Below are 24690 nucleotides of genomic sequence, written 5' to 3' on the forward strand. Positions count from 1 at the left end.
AGTTAATAAGGCACTGAAGTTGGAGGGGCTGTGGATATACTGAGCTTGTATGCAGAGTTTTAAACCCAGAGCGTGATATGAATTTTCAAATCCGACCAATAATGTCCACAGGCTTATATAACGAGCATGTCTTTAACAAATAATGAACAGTCCTTACAAACACAAATTACTGATATTTATGGTAAATGTGATAAAACTTTCAATATAATGTATTATATGTCCACTTGACTGTCTATATGAAGATAGTATTATTACATTTTTTTTACTGGGATTTGGTGCCACGATCATCATGGAGAAACAAAACAAAAAGGCAGAAGTATATGTGTGTCTTTCATAAATCCAGCGCTGACTCATGCTCAGTGTGTTTCCATTGTGCCACCTCAGAGTCGGGTACTGCAGGAAATGTAACAATAAACTGTCTTTACGTTCCAATGAAACAAACGTTTCTTCATTCGTCTCACCTCAATTGCCTCTTTACGTTTCACCCCATTGAAACAGAAATGAACTACGGAGTAACCTGACATCTTTAGGTTATATTTGAACAGTGGTCTGTACCAGATTATGAGACAGTTTTGTTCTGGCGATGTATTTGTTCTGTGAATGTTTGTCCCTGTGCCTGACTGTCTGGTCATGATAAGCCATGGGTCACTGGAAGCATACATGCTTCCACTGTGCATCAAATCCTTATCTGACTTCCCGAAGTCCCTTTTCAAACGTCGTCGCTTGTATTTTTGACATTGGTTGACAAATTTTGTCTGAATATAATCAAACGGTGGATTCATGCTGAGGAGTTTATGACAGGCGAGGAGTAGTTGGGTTGATCCTGGTGGGTAAAAGGCAGAGAAAGTATGACGTCATGATGCCTCGGTCTCCATAGTGGAATTGTTTATGGAAAGAAAGCGTCACTGATATCCTTTTGTTGCACATGGATATCCATCTGGAATAAATTATTTCCATATTCGTTTGTATTTTCTGTGATGTTTGCATGGGAACTCAAGAATTCAGCTGTGAAACATAGAAGAGAAAGAAGGATGATTATTTTTGGCAGAGATTGACAGTTAATACAGTCATTATTTAGGCTTGTAGATAAAATAGTCACATGACTGACACTAGATAATCTGTCCATTTATCTACTGCAGTTAAATTCCTATTGATCACCCTTACAACCAGCTTTTTTTCTTTTTTATACCAATGTAATTCTTATAAACATAAATTTTTCTGGAACCGCTTTTAAAAAGGGCCTATATCTGCATTTCCAATTATGGAATGGTTTTAGTCATCTCGTATATACGCAGTTCACTGCATGCTTACCTTCCCATGGGGGGCCAGGTGGCTCACTGTTTCCTCCTGACCACCTGTTTGAGGTGGAGCTCACTCTCGGCTGCTACAATAGGCAGCTCGTTCTGAAGGTGGTATGAGATAAGGTGGCTTATGCTCTCAAATAACATGTCTTTGGTCCGGACCTGTAAAGAGGACAGCAAAAAAAACAGGAGAATGTAAGTTATTGTGTCCACTAAATAAAGCACAAACCTTCCATATGTTTTTTGGTACGCTGCTTTTAGCTTGTTGCCAGACTCACCACTCCCTCTGGGTCCACCAGCAGGAGGTGTTTGGGCAGCCCACAGTGCATGCCGGTTAGCACATACTGTCCCGGGTTGGTAGTGCTCTCCCGGACCAGGAAGTCTCCATCTCGCACAAGGAATTTTTCTGCGTCTCGCCTGCTCATGCGGCTGTGGTACCACGACTCCCTGCGGAGCTGCTCCTCGTTTGGGGCCACGGGGGCTCGGCGGCGTGGAGGGCTGGGCCACTGGTCCTCCAGGACCCGGACACCTCCCACTGCAGCAGCACACCCAGCAGCTCCTCCACAGGCCTCGTGGAGCTTCAGGGCGTCCTCGAAGGGCCCTAAAGGGACAACAATGTTTAAAAAAGACAAATGTGGTCACTCTATAGTATTTTACAAAATGTGCCTGAATGTGTCCCACTAACCCTGAGGACTTACTCATGTCGAAGAGGTCTTTTTTTGGACTCTCGGGTGCCCTGGACCCTCGGTGTCCATTGGGCCCTTGCACCAGGGATTCCAGCATTTCCAGACTTTGGGTGTTAACGTACTGATGTTCCTCGTAATCCCTGCTGCCCGGTGGCTGGCCGTCGGCACACAGGTAACCATCGGATGTCAGACCTGAGAAACACAAGTGCTCTCAATACATTTAAAAATTGTGTGTGTGTGTGATAGTGTGTCATGTATACAGTGCATCTGGAAAGTATTCACAGCGCTTCACTTTTTCCACATTTTGTTACGCTACAGCCTTATTCCAAAATGTATTAAATACGTTGTTTTCCTCAAAAGGCTACACACAATAACCCATAATGGCAATGTGAAAAAATATTTCTGGAAATCTTTGCAAATCACATGTACACACATATCATAGCTTTTGTCATGACACTCAAAATGGAGCCCAGGCGCATCCTGTTTCCACTGATCATCCTTGAGATGTGTCTAGAACTTGATTGGAGTCCACTTGTGGTAAATTCAGTTGATTGGACATGCTTTTAAAAAGGCACACCTGTCTATATCAGATCCCATCTATCTTTTGACAGTGCATGTCAGAGCACAAACCAAGCCATGAAGTCCAAGGAATTGTCTGTAGACCTCCGAGACAGAATTGTATCGAGGTACAGATCTGGGAAAGGGTACAGAAAATGTTCTGCAGCGTTGAAGGTCCCAATGAGCCCAGTGGCCTCCATCATCCATAAATGGAAGAAGTTTGGAACCACCAGGACTCTTCCTAGAGTTGGCTGAGCGATCGGGGCAGAAGGGCCTGACTCAGGGAGGTGACCAGGAACCCGATGGCCCCTCTGACAGAGCTCCAGCGTTGCTCTGTGAAGGGAGGAGAGCCTTCCAGAAGGACAACCATCTCTGCAGCACTCCACCAAGCAGGCCTGTTTGGTAGAGTGGCCAGACAGAAGCCACACCTCAGTAAAAGGGACACGGCAGCCCGCCTGAAGGACTCTCAAACCATGAGAAACAAAATGTCCTGGTCTGATGAAAGAAAGATTGAACTCTTTGGCCTGAATGCCAAGCGTCATGTCTGGAGGAAACCAGGCACTGCTCATCACATGGCCAATACCATCCCTACAGTGAAGCATGGTGGTGGCAGCATCTTGCTGTGGGGATGTTTTTTTATCGGCAGGAACTGGGATCGAGGGAAAGATGAATGCAGTAATGTACAGAGACGTCCTTGATGTAAACCTGCTCCAGAGCGCTGAACCTCAGACAGGGGCGAAGGTTCATCTTCCAACAGGACAACGACCCGAAGCACAAAGCCAAGATAACAAAGGAGTGACTTCGGGACAACTCTGTGAATGTCCTTGAGTTGCCCAGCCAGAGCCCAGACTGAACCCGATTGAACGTCTCTGTAAAGATCTGAAAATGGCTGTGCGCCGACGCTCCCCATCCAACCTGATTGGTTCTGCACAGAAGAATGGGAGAAACTGCCCAAAATAGGTGTGCCAAGCTTTTAGCGTCATACTCAAAACAACTTGAGGCTGTAATTGCTGCTAAAGGTGCTTCAACAAAGTATTGAGCAAAGGCTGTGAATACTTATGTACAAACTTTTTTCACGTTTTCATTATGGGCTATTGTGCGTAGAGTTTTGATGGAAAAAATGAATTTAATCCATTTTGGAATAAAGCCGTAATACTTTCCGGATGCGCTGTATGTGTGAAGCATTTTTGTTTCTAATTCTTTGGCTCCCTCTAGTGGTACAATCACATCTTGAAATATTTAACTTGTATGAATAGATTATTCCCATAAATAATCTCAGACAATTAAACCAGTTGCTTCATGTACTTAAGCGTGCGCGGGTTATGAATATTCTAACTTCATTCTCACTGTATTGTTATGTTACTTTTCATAAACGTTTTCAATTGGAAGATGAAATATCGTAATAACCTAAATAGAGTGTAACGAACCTTGAGGGCTCTCCAATTAAAGATGTTCAACAAATTGTTGAACAACAAAGTCTTTTGTCGAGAAGGACATCCTGAGTAATGATCCTAATCCTAACTGCCAGCCTGATATTGAGAAACACTTTTCTCTCTGTGTGAAGCAACTTTCATTCAGGGCCCAAAGTGCAGTGATGACTGAACATGTCCCGTAATATGTCACAAAATGTCAAACATTTTCAGAGAGATAACAGACAATTTCGTCACAAATGTATTTCCAGGTGTTGTACCCATCTGCTGCCACAAGGGGTCTCACCTGAGCTGCTGGTCGTCTCAGTGTCCCAGTGCAGTTCATAGCACAGCTGACCGGGAGGATAAGTTTGCGCCCTCCTCGCTGGGGAGCCCATCTGCAAACACACACCAGAGGGACACATCCTCAATACATTTGTAGCTCTCTACCTGAATGGACAACCGTCTTATCTCGTGTCCCTTACATAATGTAGTTTTGAAGCACTCTATTTGAAACATTAGCTATACAGCATGTCACCGTCGCTTGAACGAGCTGCAGGGAGAGAGCGAGGATTCCTCTCACACGGTGGCCAATACAGGAGCCGAGGCTTTTTATGTAATCACATCTATCTTTGGCAATTACGGTGCAGGCACATCAGGAAGACAGTTATGGAGTATATTGTCATGCTCCAACTCTTTAATTCAGCGTAAACAATCCGGGGAAGGAGCAAGAAAACATATCAGTCACCAGTTTATGAGGGTACTATCAAAGAGCTTGAATGTCGTCTGGTAAACGTTAGACATTGATAATGACCAGATGGAGCTTTGATTATATCTGATATCATTAGATGCTAAGGTTGCATCCAGAAACAATAACGCCTGGAGGGTCACCTGTGCCGCTGTCTTGCTCTGTGGTTGTGTGTGGATGTGACCCAGCAGAGCTCCAGTGGGCCGCAGTCTAGAGTCCACCACTCCCCCAACAGGAGGCTCCTTCCCCGGGATGCTGTTGTAGTAATTATGTTCAGAGAAGTCCTCCTCCTCCCCCCACATCACCTCTTCTGGCCTGGCAGACCTAAAGAAGTGAAAAGATGCATTTGATTATTATAACCACACAATTAATGCCCCAACTTCTATCAAGTAAACCACTGGTTCCTAAACTGGGGGTCGCCAAAGCTTCAGGTGAGGCCTTAAAATGTTTATTCTGTTTCTGTTTTACATTTGTGCACATAATAGGTGCTGCTGCTGGCAGCAGGAGGATATTCATTTCAAACCAGAAAAGAATAAAAAGGGTTTCTCTTGTGTCTTTAGTGGCATCACTGCAACACCTCATCAACAAAACAACAATATATTGCTCTTTTTTTTAAGACTGGCCTAAAAACCTTTTTATTCAGGAAGGTATTTTTTACCCTGTGTTGAGTCATTGTCAGCTATTAATTTGTCTTAAAAAAATAATATATTAGGGGTTGCTTTAACCATGTTTTAACTGTTTTTATTTTTACTATATATTGGCTCTGTGGCACTCTGGGTTTCTTCTGAAAGAAAAGTGCGTTTAAAAAGGAAATTTATTGTTATTATTATCATTATCGATTTTGCTCCAAGAGGTGAGCCGATTTGTGCGGATCAATATTATGAGACGGCCTTTGAGGTAATACGAGAACAAACTATCATGTCTCCTTGTAATAAATTACAAAGAAATGTGAGAATCGTACAGTAGATCAGGTGTTTGTGGAGGAGAATGCAACTAAGCTCTTTTATGTAGGACGCCTGGTCAATATTTATGTCAGAATAACCTCCACTTCCACTTCCTGTGGGTGTGAATCTTCCTAAAATAACATTAGAGTTTTCATTAGCATTAAAGTGTCAACAATTCTAAAGCTTTAACGTATATGACAGCTGTATTGTTGATTTAGTATTGATTCGCAGTGTTATTTTGCTGTAGGAACGTGAACACACAGACATGTCTGAGCACCTGTTATTTTAGAAATCAATGATTTACTGCCGTGTCGCCACTCCACATATTTTAAGGACAGTGATCTTTTCATAGAAGTCCTGGTTGTGGGTTACCTCTCCATAGACGCCATGGTTTTGGGAGGACTGTGGAGGTACTGTTTGAACTGCAGCTCGAAGGCTTGGCCGATGGTACTGATGACTCCCTGGGCTAAACCGTCTGCGCACTCCAGGATGTGACATGCTGAAGGAAACAAAACAAGAGAACACTTCCAGGAGTAAGATCCTATTTTAGCATTGATCAAATTTAATTTACTCGTTTCTTTCCAAAACACGATATGGTTATTTAGATTTTTCTTTTCTTCTTTTTATTAAGACAATACCTTTCTAAAAAATATTAGTCATTTCTATTCTAAATCCTAGACCTTTAGACAATGTTATATTAAAGTCTATTTTCATATCAGGAATAGCTTCTAAATGGTGGATATGCTATGATGTCATTTTTTTATTAAATACTATATAACTGTGGCATCATAAAACACATATAAAAGTGAGCTTCCCACTGTAATCCATGATTAAGACACAATCTCTTATTGTATAAATGTGGTTATGAAACTGGGGCCTTTCAGGACATACCTCTCTGATTCACTGGGTCTTTGGCCACATACGCAACATAATCAGGCGTGTCCTGCAAGAGAAAAGCAGATAAATCAAATTAGACCAGATGAATTAGACATCTATAACTAAATTAAAGCCCTCATTGATTCTTCGGGTCATGAGATTGGAAACCAGTAAAATAGAATCCAATCATGTGTGCAGTCTGCCAAAATGTTCATCCCAACAACAACAACGTAAAGGAGAGTCGGGACACTCACTGTGTCTCCTCCAGAGGCGAATGAGATGGACTGCATGGGATGGTGCGCTATCACCTGAAAGAGACAAGCGGACACAAGAGAGGCTCGGTGATTAATGTGGAGACAGACAAGACGAACGGGCAGGAAGATAAGAGCCCTGCTTCTGAACGCCGTGTAAACCGTTGTAGAACAATGAACACCCCGACAATTAGGAAATGAGAAAACGTGATCTTGAACTGGTGATCGAAGATGAAATTAACTGCCACATATCACGACTGAAATCGAATAACTGAATTAATTAATTATATGTTAAAATGGAAAACAAAATGTAATTTATTTGAGGTCAGGAAGGAACTTTATTTTCAGAAATAGATGATACATATAATTACCGGTAATGAAAAAACAAACTGGTTGAGCTTGCATAAGATGAATTCTTTCAGACTAGTGGAACGAATCACAAATCCGAAATACACATTTAGGTGTTTATTTGACTACACTTTGTTTATTTGTGTAGCTTTCTTTGTAGTTCACCAAAAGTTGGCATTCAATAATGTCTCATTTGCATATTTAAACATAAAATATCAGAACATTTGTAATACAAAGAATAATTCAAATGTTTAACCTATTCACCTGGAGAGAATTGTAAAATGTATTAAAAATGTACAATACGTATCGTTGAATGCTATTTTCTCAAAATTGTATTTCTTTAGAAAGAGATATCCAAAATCTTTGACTCTAATCTGTCAACAAAATTAATAAACAAGAATTTTCAACCTGGCTTCATCCCATGTTGCCTCCTTTGCATATTCAAACATAATATTTCAGAAAACTTGTACTACAATACAAAATGATTGTCTTAATGTAAGTACTCAACTTGGGCAGTTTCCTGGTGATATCTATTAGTTATTTTTGTACCCTCACATAGTGTCTCCCCTTAAAGGCTATTTGGGTAAATATATCAGTCCAACCTGCGTACAGATGTTTAAGCATCATACCTGTCGTGTTGTAGGGATAAGCAGACCAAGGCCATCTATGGAAATATTGACTGCAATACTCATGCCCGCAAATCTCAGGTTACTCTTCCCCATAACGGTCACGAGAGCTTTGTTATGGGCCTGAACACGAGGAGTAAAGAAAGTAGAACAGTAGAAATTACACTCACATATTCAAAACTGTACTTTATTCAGAAAACAGAAATGTCATCCTGTATTTACTGCATTTGTTATGAGACACAAAGTACGTGTTTATGTATATCAGGACAATTTAGATATAATGTAAGTGACTTTCATAGAGGTTTCTTAAAACCACGTCACTAACCTGTGTGTCAACTTCAACTTCTCCAGCAGGGATAAAACAATCTAGTATTTAGTAACAGTCGTGTCATGAAACATGCATAGTAGGAGTTTTTTATGAACCTTCTTCTTCCACGCTCCCTTTCCTCCTGGCACAGTGTCACACAGCCTGTTGATGGCTTCCCTAATCAGGGGAATGAAGAGGGGTCAATGATCAGACTATAGTGGGACACACTGTGGATTCCTGTTCACTGTGCACTCAAATATTACCAATATTAGACAGCAAAATGAGGAAACTGAAACGTTTAATATGCTGAGTCAGTGTTCAGGGCTACAAAAACTGCTGCGTCACAGTGATGGATTAAACAAGAACAGAAGCCTTTGTGTTCCCTCCCTCGGGCTAAGGTCATAGGCCACAGAGCCTATGAGAGTTCAAAGGTCAAGAAAAGATTTCCAGCAGGTCTGTATAACAATATAATAATAAAGTGTCTTCTACTGCTTCTTTAGGGCATCGTTGCTGAGAATTATTTTCCGCAATGCAATTCTCTCCGCAGGTTTGTTACAACTCCGCAGTGAAGCTGCTGTAACTGAATGGTCTTTAAAGCCGGCACTGTGTGTGTGTGTGTGTGTGTGTGTGTGTGTGTGTGTGTGTGTGTGTGTGTGTGTGTGTGTGTGTGTGTGTATGTGTGTGGTGGCGGGCGTGTGGCATAATGTGGATTTTGAGGCTGCCAGGGGACGACGGGGACAGCAGTCAAGAACCCAGCTGCCCCTATCAAGTGGCTCGTAAATATTTAAAAAGCAGCATCCCGGGCCCCATCTCGAGTAAAGGTCTTCTCAGGGATTTTTGAAAAACACCACAATGTTCAAATGACTCATGCTGATGAGAGGGCAAAGGCACAGGGAGGAGGAGGAGGAGGAGGAGGAGGAGGAGGAGGAGGAGGAGGAGGAGGAGAGATGGGCTGTTGTTGTTTTTGTATGCAGCCTTGGTATTTTCCCTGCAATAAAATGCCGGGCCTCATTATCACTGGTGTTTAACACCGTGACACAGAGCGTACTGTTGGAGAAATAGACCTTCTTCGAATCTAGCAGCTGAAGAACATTTTTGAAATACTGGCAACCACTGAATGTTTTGTTGTGGTTTTTCAGGACTAAATTAACTTAGTCAAGCTGAAAAAAAAGGCCACACTGTGGATGCATTATGAAGGCTCAGACTTTAAAAAACGCACCCAGAAACATTAACATCGAGTGAAATATCTCGTAAAGTTTGTTGGATTGATGAAGATGATCCATCATTGATTTCTGGCCTCATGGGAGGAATCAGAGACCTCATGCTGTTGGCATCACTGGGACATTTGGAAGTCAGTTTTAAAGCTGCCATTCATAAAATGTCTTACAAATGCAATGGAAAAGGCTGCAGTGGATTCAACTGAGGGAATGACTCTATAGTCAACGAGGATGCACAAATAAAACCTATTTGTCATCAATGCACTAAAACTATAATGACCAAGATTACGTTTTGCAATCAACCAAACTATTACAAAACCTGGCTTATTCATCTTATGCTTGTTTAGTTTCTCCCTTTATGAATGTTTTGCTCTTTTTAACTCCTCCTCCTCCTCAAGAAGTTACAACCGCAGACATTATCCAGCAGGGTGCGTTCATGGGGACCACTGCAGCTTTTCCACAGTCATTAGTAAACATCATCAATAATATATCTCCCTCTCTATCACTCCATCCACTGCAGCCTCCTCCCCCCTGCACTTAAGCCTGGGATGCAAGGTGGGCTCCGATTACTGCCGATCGATTGTGGAGGAGAGAGAGAGGGACGAGAGACAGGGAGGGAGGGAGTGTGTTTCTCCCATGAGGCCGAGGATTGCAAAGAGCCCTGCTTTTATAACAATAACATCACATGTAGGGCATAACAACACGACACAGACTCACTAAGACCCCGAGGTATACTTTTCAACAGACACCATCACTGAGCACATTTACATTAATTGAGATACACAACATGACTTAAGCTTTGGTTTACATTGTTTATACTTGCATTGGCATTTCATTTCCATGGCAAATGATTAAGCAGGGTTTGGTCAAATATACTTGTGTATTCTTCACATTTCCACAAAGTTAGCTATAGGCGTAACCCTATTTGTTAACATTTGACGGTATTGACATAATCAAACCACATTAACTCCAAATAACAGCCACAAACTGACACACACCGCTGGTAGCAATTTGTTATCATAGTGGCTGATACTTCAGTTAATCCCATACATATTGGATAAGATTCTCCCGACTCATCACTACTAATGTAGATGGTTACCAGCATACCTTGTCACCTGAGTCCGCGTGTTGAAGTCCAGGGAGCGCATTGACTTCAATACTTCAATGCAGCCCATGTACTGCAAAAAGAAACCAACAGAAAACAAGTTTGGGAAATAATAATTATGAACGTGTCATGTGAATTTTGAAGAGAAAAAAAAGTGCTGAACTTAAAAAACTCACTATGGAAAACTATTGAGGTCACCGTCTTTCTGAAAACTTGCATAATAAATAAGCATCTATGTGTTTAACATATATAAACTCTAAACATGGATAGAAAATGTTGCATTTGGAGTAAAATGTGTCAAAACAGACCTGAAAAAAATCTTCTTAAAAAATATGCAGTATACAATATGTAATCCTTGATTGTTAAGCATGACAATTTCCCACAATGCATCCCAATCTAACTCAAACCCACATATCAGGCCATTAACGTGTACGCCAGCGAGTAGCAGCCAGCTGAGCTGCTTCCTAATGGCTGTCAGGTTGGGGTGATAATAGCACTGTGACTAGATTAGCAGCACTAAGAGCTCAGCATCACGGACAAACTGCTGCTTCTTAAGCCTCTGGGGGACGCTGAGTGTGTGAGTGTGTTTGTGTGTAAAATCCGTCCACGTGAGGATGTCTTGTACCAATTTGAACATCTGTGAGATTTACATGATAAGACAATGGCGTGAGTAAAATATGCATTTCATATTTCTATTTCAGTGGCATCCACAGTGAATATGTATACAGTATAATGAAACCCCTTCTGACTGGCACATTCACAGCCGTGATTAAGACAAAACAATTCATTTAAAAGCTTTAAATCAAAAGAATAGCACTGTTGGCGTTACCATTGGATGTGAAATGCAGCAACAGAGCCTTCTCGTATCTCAACACGGACATTTGTGACGTGAAACTCTTCCGCAGTATATTAGCTTGTGTGATTTATCAACTCTTTGTGAAACTAATATGGTGCTACATCATTTACATCCTCTGTAACACCACTTTGGCTCAGTCGATGCCATATTTAGAGCAGTTTCCAGGATTGCAACAGACAGTAGACAGACCACATGGCAGCCATACAAACACAGAGAGAGAGAGAGAGAGAGAGAGAGAGAGAGAGAGAGAGAGAGAGAGAGAGAGAGCAACTTTTGAGCCTGAGAGCGTAATGAGCTTTCTAACCAGATTTGGAGACGAGGGGAAGTCTTCCATCAGGAAAATTGTCTCTCTTTTTTCTTCCCGTTTCTCTGCCAATGCCTCCATTGTCACACACTCATCTGCTGATGAAACACATCCCCTCTTCTATCACCTTATCTGCACTCTCTTCCTTCTGGCCCAAGTCTCCAGCACACTATTCCGAGTACTGCAGAGACACGGACAGTCCAAGAAGCATTCTTCGGAAATGTAATAACGCTGGCATGCCCGCTGTAACCTTTGTGGCTGCCTACTTTGAGATAATAGTCGTTTTTATAGTTTATTCATCAGGAAAATATACTAATGTCCCAATTAATTATGTAATAATTTCTCATTTAACCACTTATAGCAAGGCAAGATTGAGAAGCATGCATGTTGTGTCACGATGGATCGGCAGATGATAGACAGATACTGAGGACAGCAGGATGTTGCCAAACAGTATCTGGATAGTCTAGAATAGATGATGAATGATTAGGGGTTTCTTCTTTTTTTAAGTTCAGTTCATGCTGTCCTGTCTTGTTTGCAACAACAAAGTTCCTTCTCTAATACTTTTGTGCACCGAAAGCTCCTAAAGTACTCGCTGCACCATGGAAGGACCTTTCTGGTGCAGCAACAAGACTTTGTATTAGAGGTATCGTGCGGTATCAGCATAACATTATAGCAGTCTGGTTTGTATGTTCCTCTCTCACTGAAAGCTGCTCTGGCAGCTGCAGTTGCTTTGTTTGACGCTCGCTCGCTTGCTGCAGCGTCCTGGCTGTCAAAGATGGCAGATGCAGACCAGACCCAGAGCCTGACATTGGCTGTGTGGACAAAGAGAAAGTGCAAAGGAGGAAAACCAATACTACAAACATATTTGTGTGTTTACCAGCAGAGGAGTGACTGTGTGGGAGCGAGAGAGAGAGAGAGGCAGTGAAACAGCAATAGAGGGAGGGAGAGCTGCGCGCGGTGGTAGCTATGCTGAATAGAAATGGCACAGGGCAGCAGAAATCTACTGTCACATTGACACTAATACATGCAGCAAGTGCTCCTCCCTGCATAGATTTACCACTGAATTGCACGTGTAGTTCTGCTGTGAAATGCGCCTCCAACATTAGCTTCACACAGGCCATTTTAAATGATTGCAGCGCACAATCTTAAGCTTGGTCTGACAATTAACCGAGATACCAATCAAACATTGAAGCGGCGCTTGTGATGAATTTGGGAAAGCTTTGCATGATGATAAGAGCTCATCAGCCGGACGCCTCCCATACCGACCCAACCATCCTCATCCACATCCACATCACATGATGCAAATGACTGATTAAATGTAATTGAATATAGGAATGAATGGTGCCTGTATAATGGCATTAGAAGGCGTGCTTGAGCCCCAGACTGGGCTAATCAAGAGCCATGTCATTAGTGTGAGGAGAGAGAGGGGGTGGAGCAGTGCAAGAGGGGCGGAGGTGAACAGGCGCGGGGGATCGCTAAGGGGAGATCATTGACATTGACGTCAAGCAGTCTGCTTGGGGTGGCAACCCTTTGTAAACACAAATCACAAGTACTGCTAAAGGCCTCTCCTCACACGTCTACTGTTTTATTTACAATCATCCTAATTGTTCTGGTGGGACAACCCACCATCCATTTCTTGGTGCATGAGCTTGCTTTTAATAAAAACACAAATAGTTTGTGTGCGATTTGAAAGCGCCACTCAAGCATAGTAGTAATACTAACTACACTAAAGACTTGGATTCGCTCAGATATTTGAACTCACATTTTGTGGATACAATCTTAAGGTGTCCTTGCACACATGCATGTAAACAATCCCCAAACTACACAAAGAGCACCACTCCCACAAGCTTACAGTGGGTGCTCACGATCAGGCAGAGATTACATGCACTCTAAATAAAGATGGTTATTTTTTTAAGTCGATTTTATGATGCATACAACCTTTGGTAAACACTGCGATAGAATAGGGATCCTTGTTACAGTCTGAGCACATCGTTTTAATGGTCTATTGCTCTCCACCCTGACGCATGTGTGCTATCCTGTCGCAGTCACACCGAGCCATCTATCTGGATTATGTATTCCCCAGCCCGCGCCACATGCGCTGCATAACAAACTGCCTGGCACTGTGGTGTCCTTTTGTTTCCCACCCAGATAAAGAAACCTTTAAATGGGGCCATTAATATTTGGTGGTTCACTGATTCCTATTTGTGAGCACCAGAGGAAGAAAAGTTATTTATTTTTTGTTCTGCACACTTTCAGAACAAATCCTGAATTAAGTTGATGTTTAAATAGGTTTACCTTTACAATGTATATACAGCATGCATACAAAAAAAAGGTGCCCACTTACTCACCCTGACAATATAAGAGGCCCCTGGTCCTGCTATCTTCTTGTCAGGGTGCAGCCAGCCTTGAGAGGGTTTGTGGATGAAGCCTCCCTTCTGGCTAAAGTCCTCTCCCTCAAGCCACATGCCTTCCACCCTCGTCCTGCGGTTCATTCCTGACCTGGAGTTGCTGGAACCCCCAGGGCTCGCCATGGCCTCTGTGGCCCCAAACCCGTGGCCCCCTGAATTGGCCGAGTTCGCCGCTGCCACTGCTCGCTGCCCTCGAATGGCCTGCAGGGAACAGGGGGTGACACACACAGGGTCACATGAGTTAAGCACCGCTGCGAGGCTGGCCACCGGGCCGCTGGCTGAGGCCGCACTGCTGTGCCTGTGTGATGAAGAGCTATGTGAGGAAGAGTTCTGGGAAGTAGCCGCCTTCCCTGAGTCCTTGCTGGAGCTGGAGTTGGACGGGCTCCGGCTGAGCAGGGAGTTGGAGAACTTCCACTGGGGCATCTTGGGGATGAGCATGCAGAAGGTTGTGGTGGCGTCCTGCTCCCCATCCAGGCAAGGGGAGTCGGCCAGGGCCGCAGCCCCGGCGGAGGAGGATGATCTGGCAGTGTGATCCAGAGGAGGCAGATGAGGCAGAGGAGGCAGGGGAGGCAGAGGAAGGCTCGTGGCGGAGACCACCGGTGTGGCCACAACTTTGCCGCTCATGGCTAAGCTCTGCATCAGGTCGTCGGAGGAGGTCACAGACTCGTTGCGAAAGCGGCCATACTTTGGCTTTAGGAGCATGCCCGGAGGAGCCGCCTGAAGCAGGAGCTGAGGTGGGGTGGGATAACTGCCAGAGGATGAGGAGGGGGGTAGGGGGAAGGGGGAGGGGGAAGGGAAGGGGGAGAGGTGTAATGGAAGAAGGGGAGAAGACTAGAGAGAAATCTTCCAGGTGGAGTCCTATATCCTTGTCAACTGAACGCTGTCTGGTCCTCTCCCGTTCACACACACGCACACACACACTGTCCCGCTCTCGTGCCACTCTCCTCTCTGTCTGAGCTGGCCCGCTTCCTTTCACTGCCTTAGGCAGGCTCGCTCGTATACTCCCAGTCTCCCTCTCCCTCTCCGTCTCACTCGCTCTCTGATGATGTCATTGGGTCTATCTATTAGCCCTGCCCTGCCCAGCTGCTCTCAGACTGTATTAGCTAAAACACATCTGCCTGAACCGCAGTCAACCTCCCTCCCACATACACACACCCACACACACACACTCTACAGAGCATCTATTTTTCTATATACCGTAAGAGAGATTCTGCAAATGGATAACCTGTGTCAGTATTCTGTTAATCTTTTCAAATTTGAAACCTTTAAAATTGAACAATGCTGTCACTGTATAAATTGAGACAACAGCAAAATGCAATGATGTTAAGATTATTAATACAATTACTGTGAAGTGAAAAGTCACTCGGAAAGTCCACTTTATTTTCTCTCTCTCTAGATGATAATTATAACGTATCATAATGTGTGTATATATGTGTGTATATGTATGTGTGTATATGTATATATATATATATATATATATATATATATATATATATATATACATATACACACATGATCAACAATATATTTTACAGTAAGCATCAGCTGTAATCAGACTAGGAATAGGAAAATAGGAAATAGGAATTATAATTATAATATGGATTGTGAATGTGAGTAAATGTACTGGAATACACTAAGTCTCATCTCATTAGTTAGAGTGTATATTGTGTGTGTGTGTGTGTGTGTGTGTGTGTGTGTGTGTGTGTGTCCTCCGCCTCCCCCAGGGAGCAATCGCCTATCCCATTCAAATCACTTCCATTCTGATTTCTGACTCACTATTCCACTCACAACTCTATTTTTTTCGTACACAGAGGTAAATAAGAGGCTGGTCGAATCATGCACACATGGTGAGAGCAATGTCTGCACTGGTTGTGAAATAACCCAACTGTCAGGGTCACCTGTTATGCAAAAAGAGGGGCCGCAGACAAGGAACAGCTCGTTATGTTCCTGTCAACATGTGTTTAAATTGTGCACCACACCGACCGCTATTGACACAACACTTCAAGGTTATTTAGAAGGGCATCAGGAAAACTTACCAGAATATCAGGCTCTCAGGAGAAAGAAGATGGAAAGAATGCAGCCCAATGAACTTCAATGACTTTTTATCAGAGAAAAGCAATGCTTCAAACAGCACAAATGAGCTGCAGCAATGAATAAGAGAATAATTTCGATCCACTCGTCAGGAAACCTCATTACAACGAACCACACACGCTGAGAAACACGCTGAGACGAACAAAACCCCATCAGAAACACTACGACAGCACTGCCCCCCCACCTTCCTCCACACAGCCAATCACCTCCTGTTTGTTGCTACAGAGTATAAGAAGTTACTGATAAACCAGATGGATTCACTGCATGTTGACAGATGCACGAGTAGCTGGCCTTCCTCGATATCTCCTGTCCCCATTTCTGTGACAAAAACAAAAAACTGCCCTTGCGACATAATCTACTCAAGTTAAACCGATATGAAGTGATTATTACTTCAAACCAAACTGAAGAAACGTGCTTTAAATAAATAAATGCAAAAGCAACAATTTGAAGATGGTAATCGGTTTAATTGGCATTGATACCAAGATATTACTCGCTTACAGCTGATGTGACACTACTGTTTCAATCAGTCAGCTATATCATTTTCTCTATGTGAAGAGTTAGCATATGTACTTCCGGGCTTTGGTAGTTTGAATATACAAGTGGAACAAACCATGCTGTGAATACACCACCACTCATTAGTAGCCATTACCTTGACAATAGTGATTACAACTAAGTACAACAATGTAGGTCACTTACTTTCAACAAGAGAATGCTCAAACCACTGTGTTTGGTTCAAATGTAAGGAGAGTTTATTTTGCATGTACTTACAAGACATTTACTGGGAAAGTTAATATGTTTATGTAAGGCCTATGATAAAATATAATAGAGGACTCCTTTTTATATAGTCTAGTATATGATGCCAGAACAGTAATTACTCAAATATAAAGAATACAAACAAATAAGTCAGTGGAATAGGCACATGTCACATATGAAAAAGTGAAACACACAAATTATGACAATTTAAAGACAAATACAAGCTACGTTGATGGGCTATATTTAGAAACACTGTATTCATTGGGGTAAATGTTAGAGGGATTTCCAGCTAAATATCCAACCATCATACGCAACCTTACTGTAGACTAAATATATAAACGCATTGAAATTATGTATTCGCTTTGTATACCCACTGCCTGTAAAGCTTAGGGTTCATATTTAACTCTAATTCCGAAATGGTGTGGTTACACCCGAAATTGTCAATGCTGGTCGTTGTTTTCACCACTAGGTGCCTTTTGCATTTCACCCCTGGCACCTCCTACCTACAGCCTGCAGAGCTCCAGCCATGGCACCAGCACGCGCTCCAGCACCCCGGGCAAAATAACTCGTTTCCCCCGGGACGAGTGAAGGAGGACACACAACGTGGCAAAGATAATGCGGAGGTGCAGAGCTCCAATCGAGACACTTTTCATTTCCAGAACAGTCCTGGCGAAGTACCAGATATGTTTTCAAAATACATAAAATGTCTTCCTTTCAAACGTCTAATAATTATTTCAGCTAAATGGCCAAAGACCAAAAGTTAAGACAATAGCGTACATTTATTTTAAATACTCCTACAGGGAAATACACGCACTGTGGCAAACAGTTGCTTCCGTAGTCGTGCTTTCACATCCGAGTGGGTCATCTTTCCAAACATAGAGCATCTTAGCTGAATGGGAAGTACACGTGCTGCTGTCTTGACCAATCAGGGAAATGCGGGTAACCGTTGGGTTTTGAATTGTCCTCTGAAAACAGCGGCAGATGACAGCAGCTCGCAAACGCCGCTAAGTTAGTGAGCTAGCTACTTCTCATCACCCGAAACAGCTTTCTGGAATTCAACTTTGACTACTACCGTTGACGAAAAATGTCGAAGAAACAGATTTACTATTCTGATAAGTATACCGACGAGGAGTTCGAATACAGGTATGATTAACTTACTTTTTGGGGGGCATTAGTTTAACGTTGTTTTCAAAAGTCCGTTATTTTGTGTTGAGCAACGTTGACGTTAGCTAGCTTAACGTCAAATTACGGTAAAATTGGGGAGGCTAGCTAGCGTTACACTGCTCAACGTAACGTTATTTACTTTGGACTGGGTCGTTAAGTGAAATACAGTCACGTATGTAGATTAATTTAGTTTAGCATTAGAGTCACGTCATTGTTTGTAAATAGCTAGCACGGTCAAGCTAACAACAACGCTTGATCCACGTCACAGCTAACACTCGCTGTGCTGACTGTTAAGTTACGTTAACGGTGAGGTCGAAGGTAAAACCGGTTTGCTTTTAACCTTTTTGACGATAAAGTGATGTGATTTTTGTAACAGTATCCGTATCATAAATTGAGGCATTGACCGTCAACATTCGCTATGATTATTTTTAGTTGACCTAACGCTACTTCTGGACCATCCCTAAAAATCGTTTCTGATTCTTAGTCGATAATTCTTCTTCTTCGTCTGTTTTCGTTATCACCCCGTAGACATGTGGTGCTTCCAAAGCAGCTGTCTAAATTGGTGCCCTCCTCCCACCTGATGGCAGAAGACGAGTGGAGGGGACTCGGGGTGCAACAGAGCCAGGGCTGGATTCACTACATGATACACAAACCAGGTCAGTAACATTGGATTATTGGGATATCATTTTTATTTAGCTTAAAACAGTGGGCTCACAAGCCCCACGTGTATGTTGGAGGAGCTGATGTTATTGCAGTCATCCTGTCCAGGCTGGTTGTGAAGAGATCCTTTCTTACCAGGTGTCTCCTAGATATGATGGAAATAATCGACATTCCTAGTTATGTGCAAAATGCTCCCTAATGCTCAGCCAAAGCAAATGTATGTCTGTATGGTTTCAGCAGTCTACATTTGTTGAATCAAATGGGTGTTTCCAATATTACAGTATTTTTAAAACAAAAGTTCCCTTTGTGTTACTATTACTTCCCTGCTGCTCAGCAAAGAAACATTGTTAAAGAATGATGGGATTTTGTGTTTAAGACTGTTGGAAAGTACCTTCTTGTTTGGTGGAAGCCTCATTTCAGCTTTAGCTCGGCTGTAAGTGCAGTTTTTGCACAGAAGGACTGATCTCTTCATGACCAGCATGGAGAAAGGATTACAAGGACTGGTAACTCTCGTTTTACAACAAATGTACATCAGCATGTGAGTATTGTAGTAAGTTAGTCATGAAAATGATCTGAACCGATTCTTTAAACATTTCTGGCTTGAATGCCATGAAAGTTACATGCACATGGATCACAGCTGTGTGCATGAAGGTACACGGTATAGTGTAACTAACTGTATTGTACAGATGACGCTGACGGGTACTTCTTCTTTTCTTTACTCTCCAGAGCCACACATACTGCTTTTCAGAAGACTTCTCCCAAAGGATTAAATGGAAACCTATGTAATGCCTGCTATCATCTTTGCTGATTTGTATTGTATTTGAACCATACATCTCTCCTACATACTATCTACATATGTTCTAATGTATTGTGTAGAAAATCCTTAGTTGTTTTGGGTCTTTTGTCTTTTCAAACTCCCTCAATTTTTAGAGGTAATGAGAGGCAAACAGCTTGATTCCACTGTGAATGATAACCTTATAAACAATATAAAGGTGAAAGTTTGCCTGTCAATTGTATATTTTAATAGATGTTTTACATGTCTTTTGATGCCATTTTTTATTATTGATTAATTTCCCAGGTATCAAGCAGGCATAGTTCTTTCTTTTCTTTTTCCCTCAAGCCAATTATTTTCTCAAAAGAGCTTTCTATGTTTTTCCTGTTCTTTAAACTTCTGTTTGTGTTATGTACATAATATTATTTCGAGATGTTATAAATGTTGACTGAGTCATGGTTGATTCAACACGTTCTTTGTTGCTGAAAGAACACACATTAAATTTACTTCTTCACATTAGCTATGTTTGCTCATGACTATCTTATTTTTCTACTAGATCACATAATTATGTTTTCTGTGTGATGGTCAGTCAGAAACCTCGACTACTAGCGGAGTAACAAATTCGGAGTGTCTGATGCCCAGGGAGTAGGCTGGTGCCCGAGCCTTGTGAACTGTCACTTTCTCTGGATCATAAGTTCCAGGACCGGGTTTGTTGGTGGCATCTCTGGGTAAGCTGTGACGTCCCAGCATGGAAAAGGCCGGCTTCCTGGGTAGATAAACACTTGGGTCCGTACTGTTGTACCTGCAAGGCCCTGGCGTCTGGGCTAAATCCACAGAGGGTCCCCCTGTGCTGTAACTAGCTGACATTGTGTAACTTGCGCTGGCTTGCTTGTTAGGGACTTGAGGGCCCATTAGCGGAGGGAGACAGTACTTGTTAGGAGCAGGTACTGAGTCGACACCCCGGTATTGGGAACGAGAGCCCATTGTGTAAGACGGTGGTCTGCGTTGGAGGTTGCATGTCGGGGTTTTCTCAGGGCTGTATGCACCTGGTCCAGGTGTCTGGAATAGCTCCTCTGGTGAACAGAAAACAGTTGAATAATTAAAACGATCAACTCAGCGACATATGGTCGAGTGCATACTCATTGTGGTTCAGATTTTCAGTTGCAACAGCTGACACTGGATCTGTAGAAGTAGTGTCAAAAACAAATGTTTTTGTACGGCGGTTTATCCTCTCACAATGATGGAGCCGTTAGTTTGGTCTTGGTTTAAGATACAGCATTACAACATTTGAAACAATGTGCACTCAAAATAACACTTATAAAGAGGAACTTACTCTGTGTTTTCACTCGGCCCAACATGGAGTATGCAGGTGTGCCATCCCGTCCAAAACGAGTCATTTTCGCATTAATATGATACTGTGGCCCTGGACTTGAGTCTACACAATACACTGTAAGGAAAGTAAACAATATGTAATATCTGCTCTGTCAGTTTGGTTATAACATGCAATGGTCCTCAAATGAGCTGGCTAGATGAACGTAAGAAACATAACTACAGATTTATGAAGCGTTGTCTCCCCCTACAGGCTTTAAGTTAACATTACATCACTGAGGAGATATCTTTTGACTTGGGTCATGTGGTGTGTTTTAAGGATATTAAATCCTTCTGAAAAGATGACCACATAAAATATTGCGGACAAAATGTATTGTAATGTTTCTATATATTCTTGAAAAGATATATTGCTCAAAGTGTTGGATAGTTTCAAATTGTTTTATTGCATAAATAATAAATGTTTTCTCTGCAGCTATGAAGCTTCATGATAACCTAAAAGTTAAAAAAAAAAAAAACTCACTGGTGTCACTCATCCTGCCATGGAAAGAATAAGCAGGGCTAGTTTGCTTGGTGAAGTCATGGCCATTGAATCCAATGGTGGGAGGAAGCCCATAGCGCCCGGGCCCCGGCCCTATGGAGACGTGGGGAATTAACAGATATACGGCCTACACACACACACACACATACACTATTAAACATGTGCACAAGTGAAACCGTTGTGCAGTTTATTTCAGCTCCAGTCACTTAATAAGAATGCAATTTGCAAAATTACAGAATGTTAAATAATTATGGACACTTATTTGATACTTGACAATCTGATGAACTCAAGATTGATCTGCATCTTCTTTCTTAATTTGTCATTGTTTTATAATGTTTAATGTAGTGTTCTCTGTATGTTCTGCATGTTCTCTTGCATTGTGAAAATATTTTGAAAAATAAAATATTCATAAAAAAAGATTGATCTGCATCACCACACCTTATCGTGTACAAGTGTTCGGTGTCATGTGCACACGCAGAGCAAGTGGGAGCATTTTTCGCAGAGCGAGTCCTGGCAGGTCTGCACACTGAGAAATCCTCTCGTCTGCTCAAGTCCGTTTAGTTTTATACAAATGGATTTACATTATTTTTAAACTTACCTTTTTCTCTTCCTGCTATTAATGGGTATTTTTTCTCCATTTGACTCGTTGTAGGGGTGACGGATACTTCAGCAGTCCCTCAGCGGTAACAATGCTATCAAAACATTCATACAGCATGTCAGCTGGCTGAAGAAATATTGATTGACAATTCCAAAATCATTCAAACAAAACCTGACTAAATGCAATGTGTTTGTCACCTTACCACAGACAATTCCTTTTTTTAGCCAGCACTGAGGCAGACTGCATACTTGGAAATTCAGTAGATAGAGGAGCGCCTCACTCCATGTCCGTGGTGGTCTTTCTTCAGATATCACAGTGTTCTCCAGGATCGAGCCGACGGTGAAAACCTGGAATTCTGGATGGTCCAGAATCGATTAGCTAATTTCCTCTGAAACGATCATAAAACCTGAGACTCATAACTGACATCAAAGTGCCAACAGCAGAGCAGACTCTCCACTGGATGATAGGGGTTTTATCCATCCGCCTGTTTGTCCCTGTGTGCACCTGTGGTGGCTCAGACGCATGAATAGCCCTTCCTCCACAGAGGTTGATGTATAGGTGCACTCAGCTGGTACTCGGGAACAATGTCATCACTCCGATTCACTCTCATGTAATGCTAGCTCCCCCTGCAAGCCATGAAACCAAGATCCCCCTCTCCCTCCTTTCACTCTTTCTGCTCATCGCAGTGTGGAGAAGCAATATCACTCTTCAGCCATGCGTGCAGTTGCCACGGAGACTGCTGTAGATAGTTGGCTACGGCCTGGTCCCCCGCACTGCTGGCGTGTTGTCGCTACAGGAACGTTTGTCCTTTTAGACTTTGTGTGGGGGGGTAAAGCCGACAGCATCTGCTCAGAGCATTGGAGTTCAGTGTTTGTAAAGTTTCATAACTTTTGCATCCAGTTTCACCTGAAAGCATGAACTACTGGCTACACACCTCCTCGTTAGTTTTCACTGCTGTGGAAGTGCATACTGTGTTTTCTTTCCTCAAACACACATTTATAAAGCCCCAACACAGCGGGGTCAGATGCCAGGGCAGCACACCTGGAGCAGTTACAGGCCGACTCCCTTCCTTTGTCAGGGACCCTTCTGGTTTCTCATCTTCATCTCCATCTTCAGGGCAAACCGATTACCCAGATGCAGCATCACTTTAGCCCTCTTTGATCTCCGCTGATGATTTGTAGTCGGGATCTGACGGACTCGTTTACAGGCCCGAGCTGCCCCGTTGCCAGAGGCCACAGTAACTGAGAGGGTCGACAAGTGACATGTGCAGAAAACGAACATTAAACTTTAACAGGCTCTAACTCTCTCCGGGCTGCTGCTTGGGGTAACCCGAATCTGTTGTTAGCAGTTTCACACACACACACACACACACACACACACACATGTTGCGTGGCGCACATCCAAACTTAGAGACGTACACACGGATGCACGCATGTACACGCTTTCTGTCTCCAAGGCAGAAGCTCGACCAGGGGTCACAGAGTCAGTTATCAAAGCAGAGGAGCAGCAGGGTTGTGATGCAGCTCGCTGCTGACAGGAAATGGTCTCCAGACTTAACTAGCCTTTCAAAGGAAATGGAGCAACGCAGCTTTCATAAACCTCCTCTGCTCGTGGAGCAGATACACTGATAACTTCGACACGTATCGCATTAATGACCGGACACATGAGCAAGTCTAGTCTGCTTATTAACCACAGCATCAAAACCTGAGAATGTAACAAGGCAACAACACCAACAACTTGGATTGTATACAAATTTTATTCTCGTTTGTTTTTAAAAAGTACAAGTTTTGATATGAATAAGGGGCTACATTTAATCAAATTTGGTACATTTACAGAAATTCAAAACTTCATTCTTGATTTTTAAGTTGATTGCTTCACGAATCAAAATTTAACAAAAACAAAATAGCTTATGAACTGTACAATCAAATCTCAAGGTAGGTAAGGTGAAAGGCGACTTGAGAGTAGATGATGTTGGTGTCTTGGTGCGACAGTTTCAGAAACGTTTGATCTGGTGTGTGTTACATGTCAGTCCCCTTCTCTTTCTTTGTTTCCTGTCAATCTCTCCTGTGCTGTCTGTCAGGTTTTTTTTTTTTTTTAAATGAAAAACATTTGAGCTTATGTTTCTGTAAAGCATATGGTTGGCATATGTCTTTTTTTCCAGCAGGATACCAGCACAGGATTTCATCAAACATTTCAATAATTGGGTTAAAGCTTGTGCTATGAAAGGAAAAGAAAGCCTTTGACAGCACATATCTTTTGTTTGAACTCAAAGAACCACAAGGGCAGAAAGTAGACTGTATGGGCGGGCAATGACAAAAAAATAAAAATGATATGACCTCTAGCTACAAATAAATACCACAGATAGAAAATATAACAAAATATTTTGCTTAAAGTCAGGTGTAATTACAAACATAAATACTTGATTATTTCTTCTAGTGATTATAAAGGCAGTACAGTGAATAACAAAGACGCTATGGTGCCTATTGGTGACCAGGAGTCTGGAGGAAGAAGAATAAAAGTCTGGAGGACGCTACCTTGATAGCAGTCGCACAGTCGCATCCAACCACACACACACGTGTAGAAATGCATCCACACGGTCCCCATTCAAAATGATCTAACGGCTAAAACGCACTCTCGTCCTCCAGACTCCATCATCTCTTCCCTTCAGGCCGAGCAAGTCCCAAGTCTCTCTTCTCTTTCCATTCACTAGCATATTCACAAATAATGTACAATTTGGAGGTGGGCACGTCTTCACTCTGTGGACGACAAGAAAACAAAACAAACTTTTTTTTTTAAGGCCATGTCAGACACTTTCAACACTTCTTTCACTGAACAGTTTAA

The 24690-nt window shown here is 42.4% G+C and overlaps 4 protein-coding genes across 4 annotated transcripts in view; 1 reads left to right on the forward strand and 3 right to left on the reverse strand.

Annotated features, from left to right (window-relative positions):
- Nucleotides 1-821: 821 nt before the first annotated feature.
- Nucleotides 822-14661, reverse strand: shc2 (SHC (Src homology 2 domain containing) transforming protein 2). Its single transcript, XM_079220731.1, has 13 exons — nt 13885-14661; nt 10379-10449; nt 8171-8231; nt 7751-7870; nt 6777-6830; nt 6538-6589; nt 6019-6145; nt 4846-5026; nt 4262-4352; nt 2000-2179; nt 1580-1902; nt 1312-1463; nt 822-1005 (listed from the first exon to the last, which is right to left on the reverse strand). Exons 1-12 carry the CDS (start codon nt 14644-14646, stop codon nt 1335-1337), a joined length of 2151 nt encoding a protein of 716 aa, XP_079076857.1. The 5' UTR covers nt 14647-14661; the 3' UTR covers nt 822-1005; nt 1312-1334.
- A 3133-nt stretch (nt 14662-17794) lies between these two features.
- On the forward strand, nt 17795-19831 carry cks2 (CDC28 protein kinase regulatory subunit 2). Its single transcript, XM_079220734.1, has 3 exons — nt 17795-17931; nt 18481-18608; nt 19339-19831. The coding sequence occupies exons 1-3, from the start codon at nt 17873-17875 to the stop codon at nt 19380-19382; spliced, it is 231 nt and encodes a 76-aa protein (XP_079076860.1). The 5' UTR covers nt 17795-17872; the 3' UTR covers nt 19383-19831.
- A 138-nt stretch (nt 19832-19969) lies between these two features.
- Nucleotides 19970-21889, reverse strand: cimap1d (CIMAP1 family member D; the record flags this gene model as incomplete). The annotated part of the gene is made up of 4 exons (XM_079220733.1): nt 19970-20457; nt 20718-20831; nt 21234-21344; nt 21850-21889. 4 exons carry the CDS (start codon nt 21887-21889, stop codon nt 19970-19972), a joined length of 753 nt encoding a protein of 250 aa, XP_079076859.1.
- A 1697-nt stretch (nt 21890-23586) lies between these two features.
- cpamd8 (C3 and PZP like alpha-2-macroglobulin domain containing 8) overlaps nt 23587-24690 on the reverse strand; it is a 39637-nt gene continuing 38533 nt past the window's right edge. The window contains exon 44 of the mRNA XM_079220735.1: nt 23587-24605. Within this exon, the coding sequence (XP_079076861.1) occupies nt 24605 (1 nt within the window). The 3' untranslated portion in view covers nt 23587-24604. The remainder of the gene's footprint in view (nt 24606-24690) is intronic.

Source organism: Taurulus bubalis (genome assembly GCF_910589615.1).
Source record: "Taurulus bubalis genome assembly, chromosome: 7".
NCBI classification, from domain to species: domain Eukaryota; kingdom Metazoa; phylum Chordata; class Actinopteri; order Perciformes; family Cottidae; genus Taurulus; species Taurulus bubalis.

What these genes read in the sequence shown, in the direction of transcription:
- shc2 (XM_079220731.1), bottom strand. Translation starts at nt 14,646, where the DNA reads ATGCTCCTAAAGCCAAAGTATGGCCGCTTTCGCAACGAGTCTGTGACC. An exon ending in AGACCCAGTGAATCAGAGAG is followed by an intron (nt 6,146 to 6,537) that starts GTATGTCCTGAA and finishes TGTTTCCTTCAG; the next exon opens with CATGTCACATCCTGGAGTGC. An exon ending in TGGTGGACCCAGAGGGAGTG is followed by an intron (nt 1,464 to 1,579) that starts GTGAGTCTGGCA and finishes TCCTCTTTACAG; the next exon opens with GTCCGGACCAAAGACATGTT.
- cks2 (XM_079220734.1), top strand. Translation starts at nt 17,873, where the DNA reads ATGTCGAAGAAACAGATTTACTATTCTGATAAGTATACCGACGAGGAG. An exon ending in GACGAGGAGTTCGAATACAG is followed by an intron (nt 17,932 to 18,480) that starts GTATGATTAACT and finishes ATCACCCCGTAG; the next exon opens with ACATGTGGTGCTTCCAAAGC. An exon ending in CTACATGATACACAAACCAG is followed by an intron (nt 18,609 to 19,338) that starts GTCAGTAACATT and finishes TTTACTCTCCAG; the next exon opens with AGCCACACATACTGCTTTTC.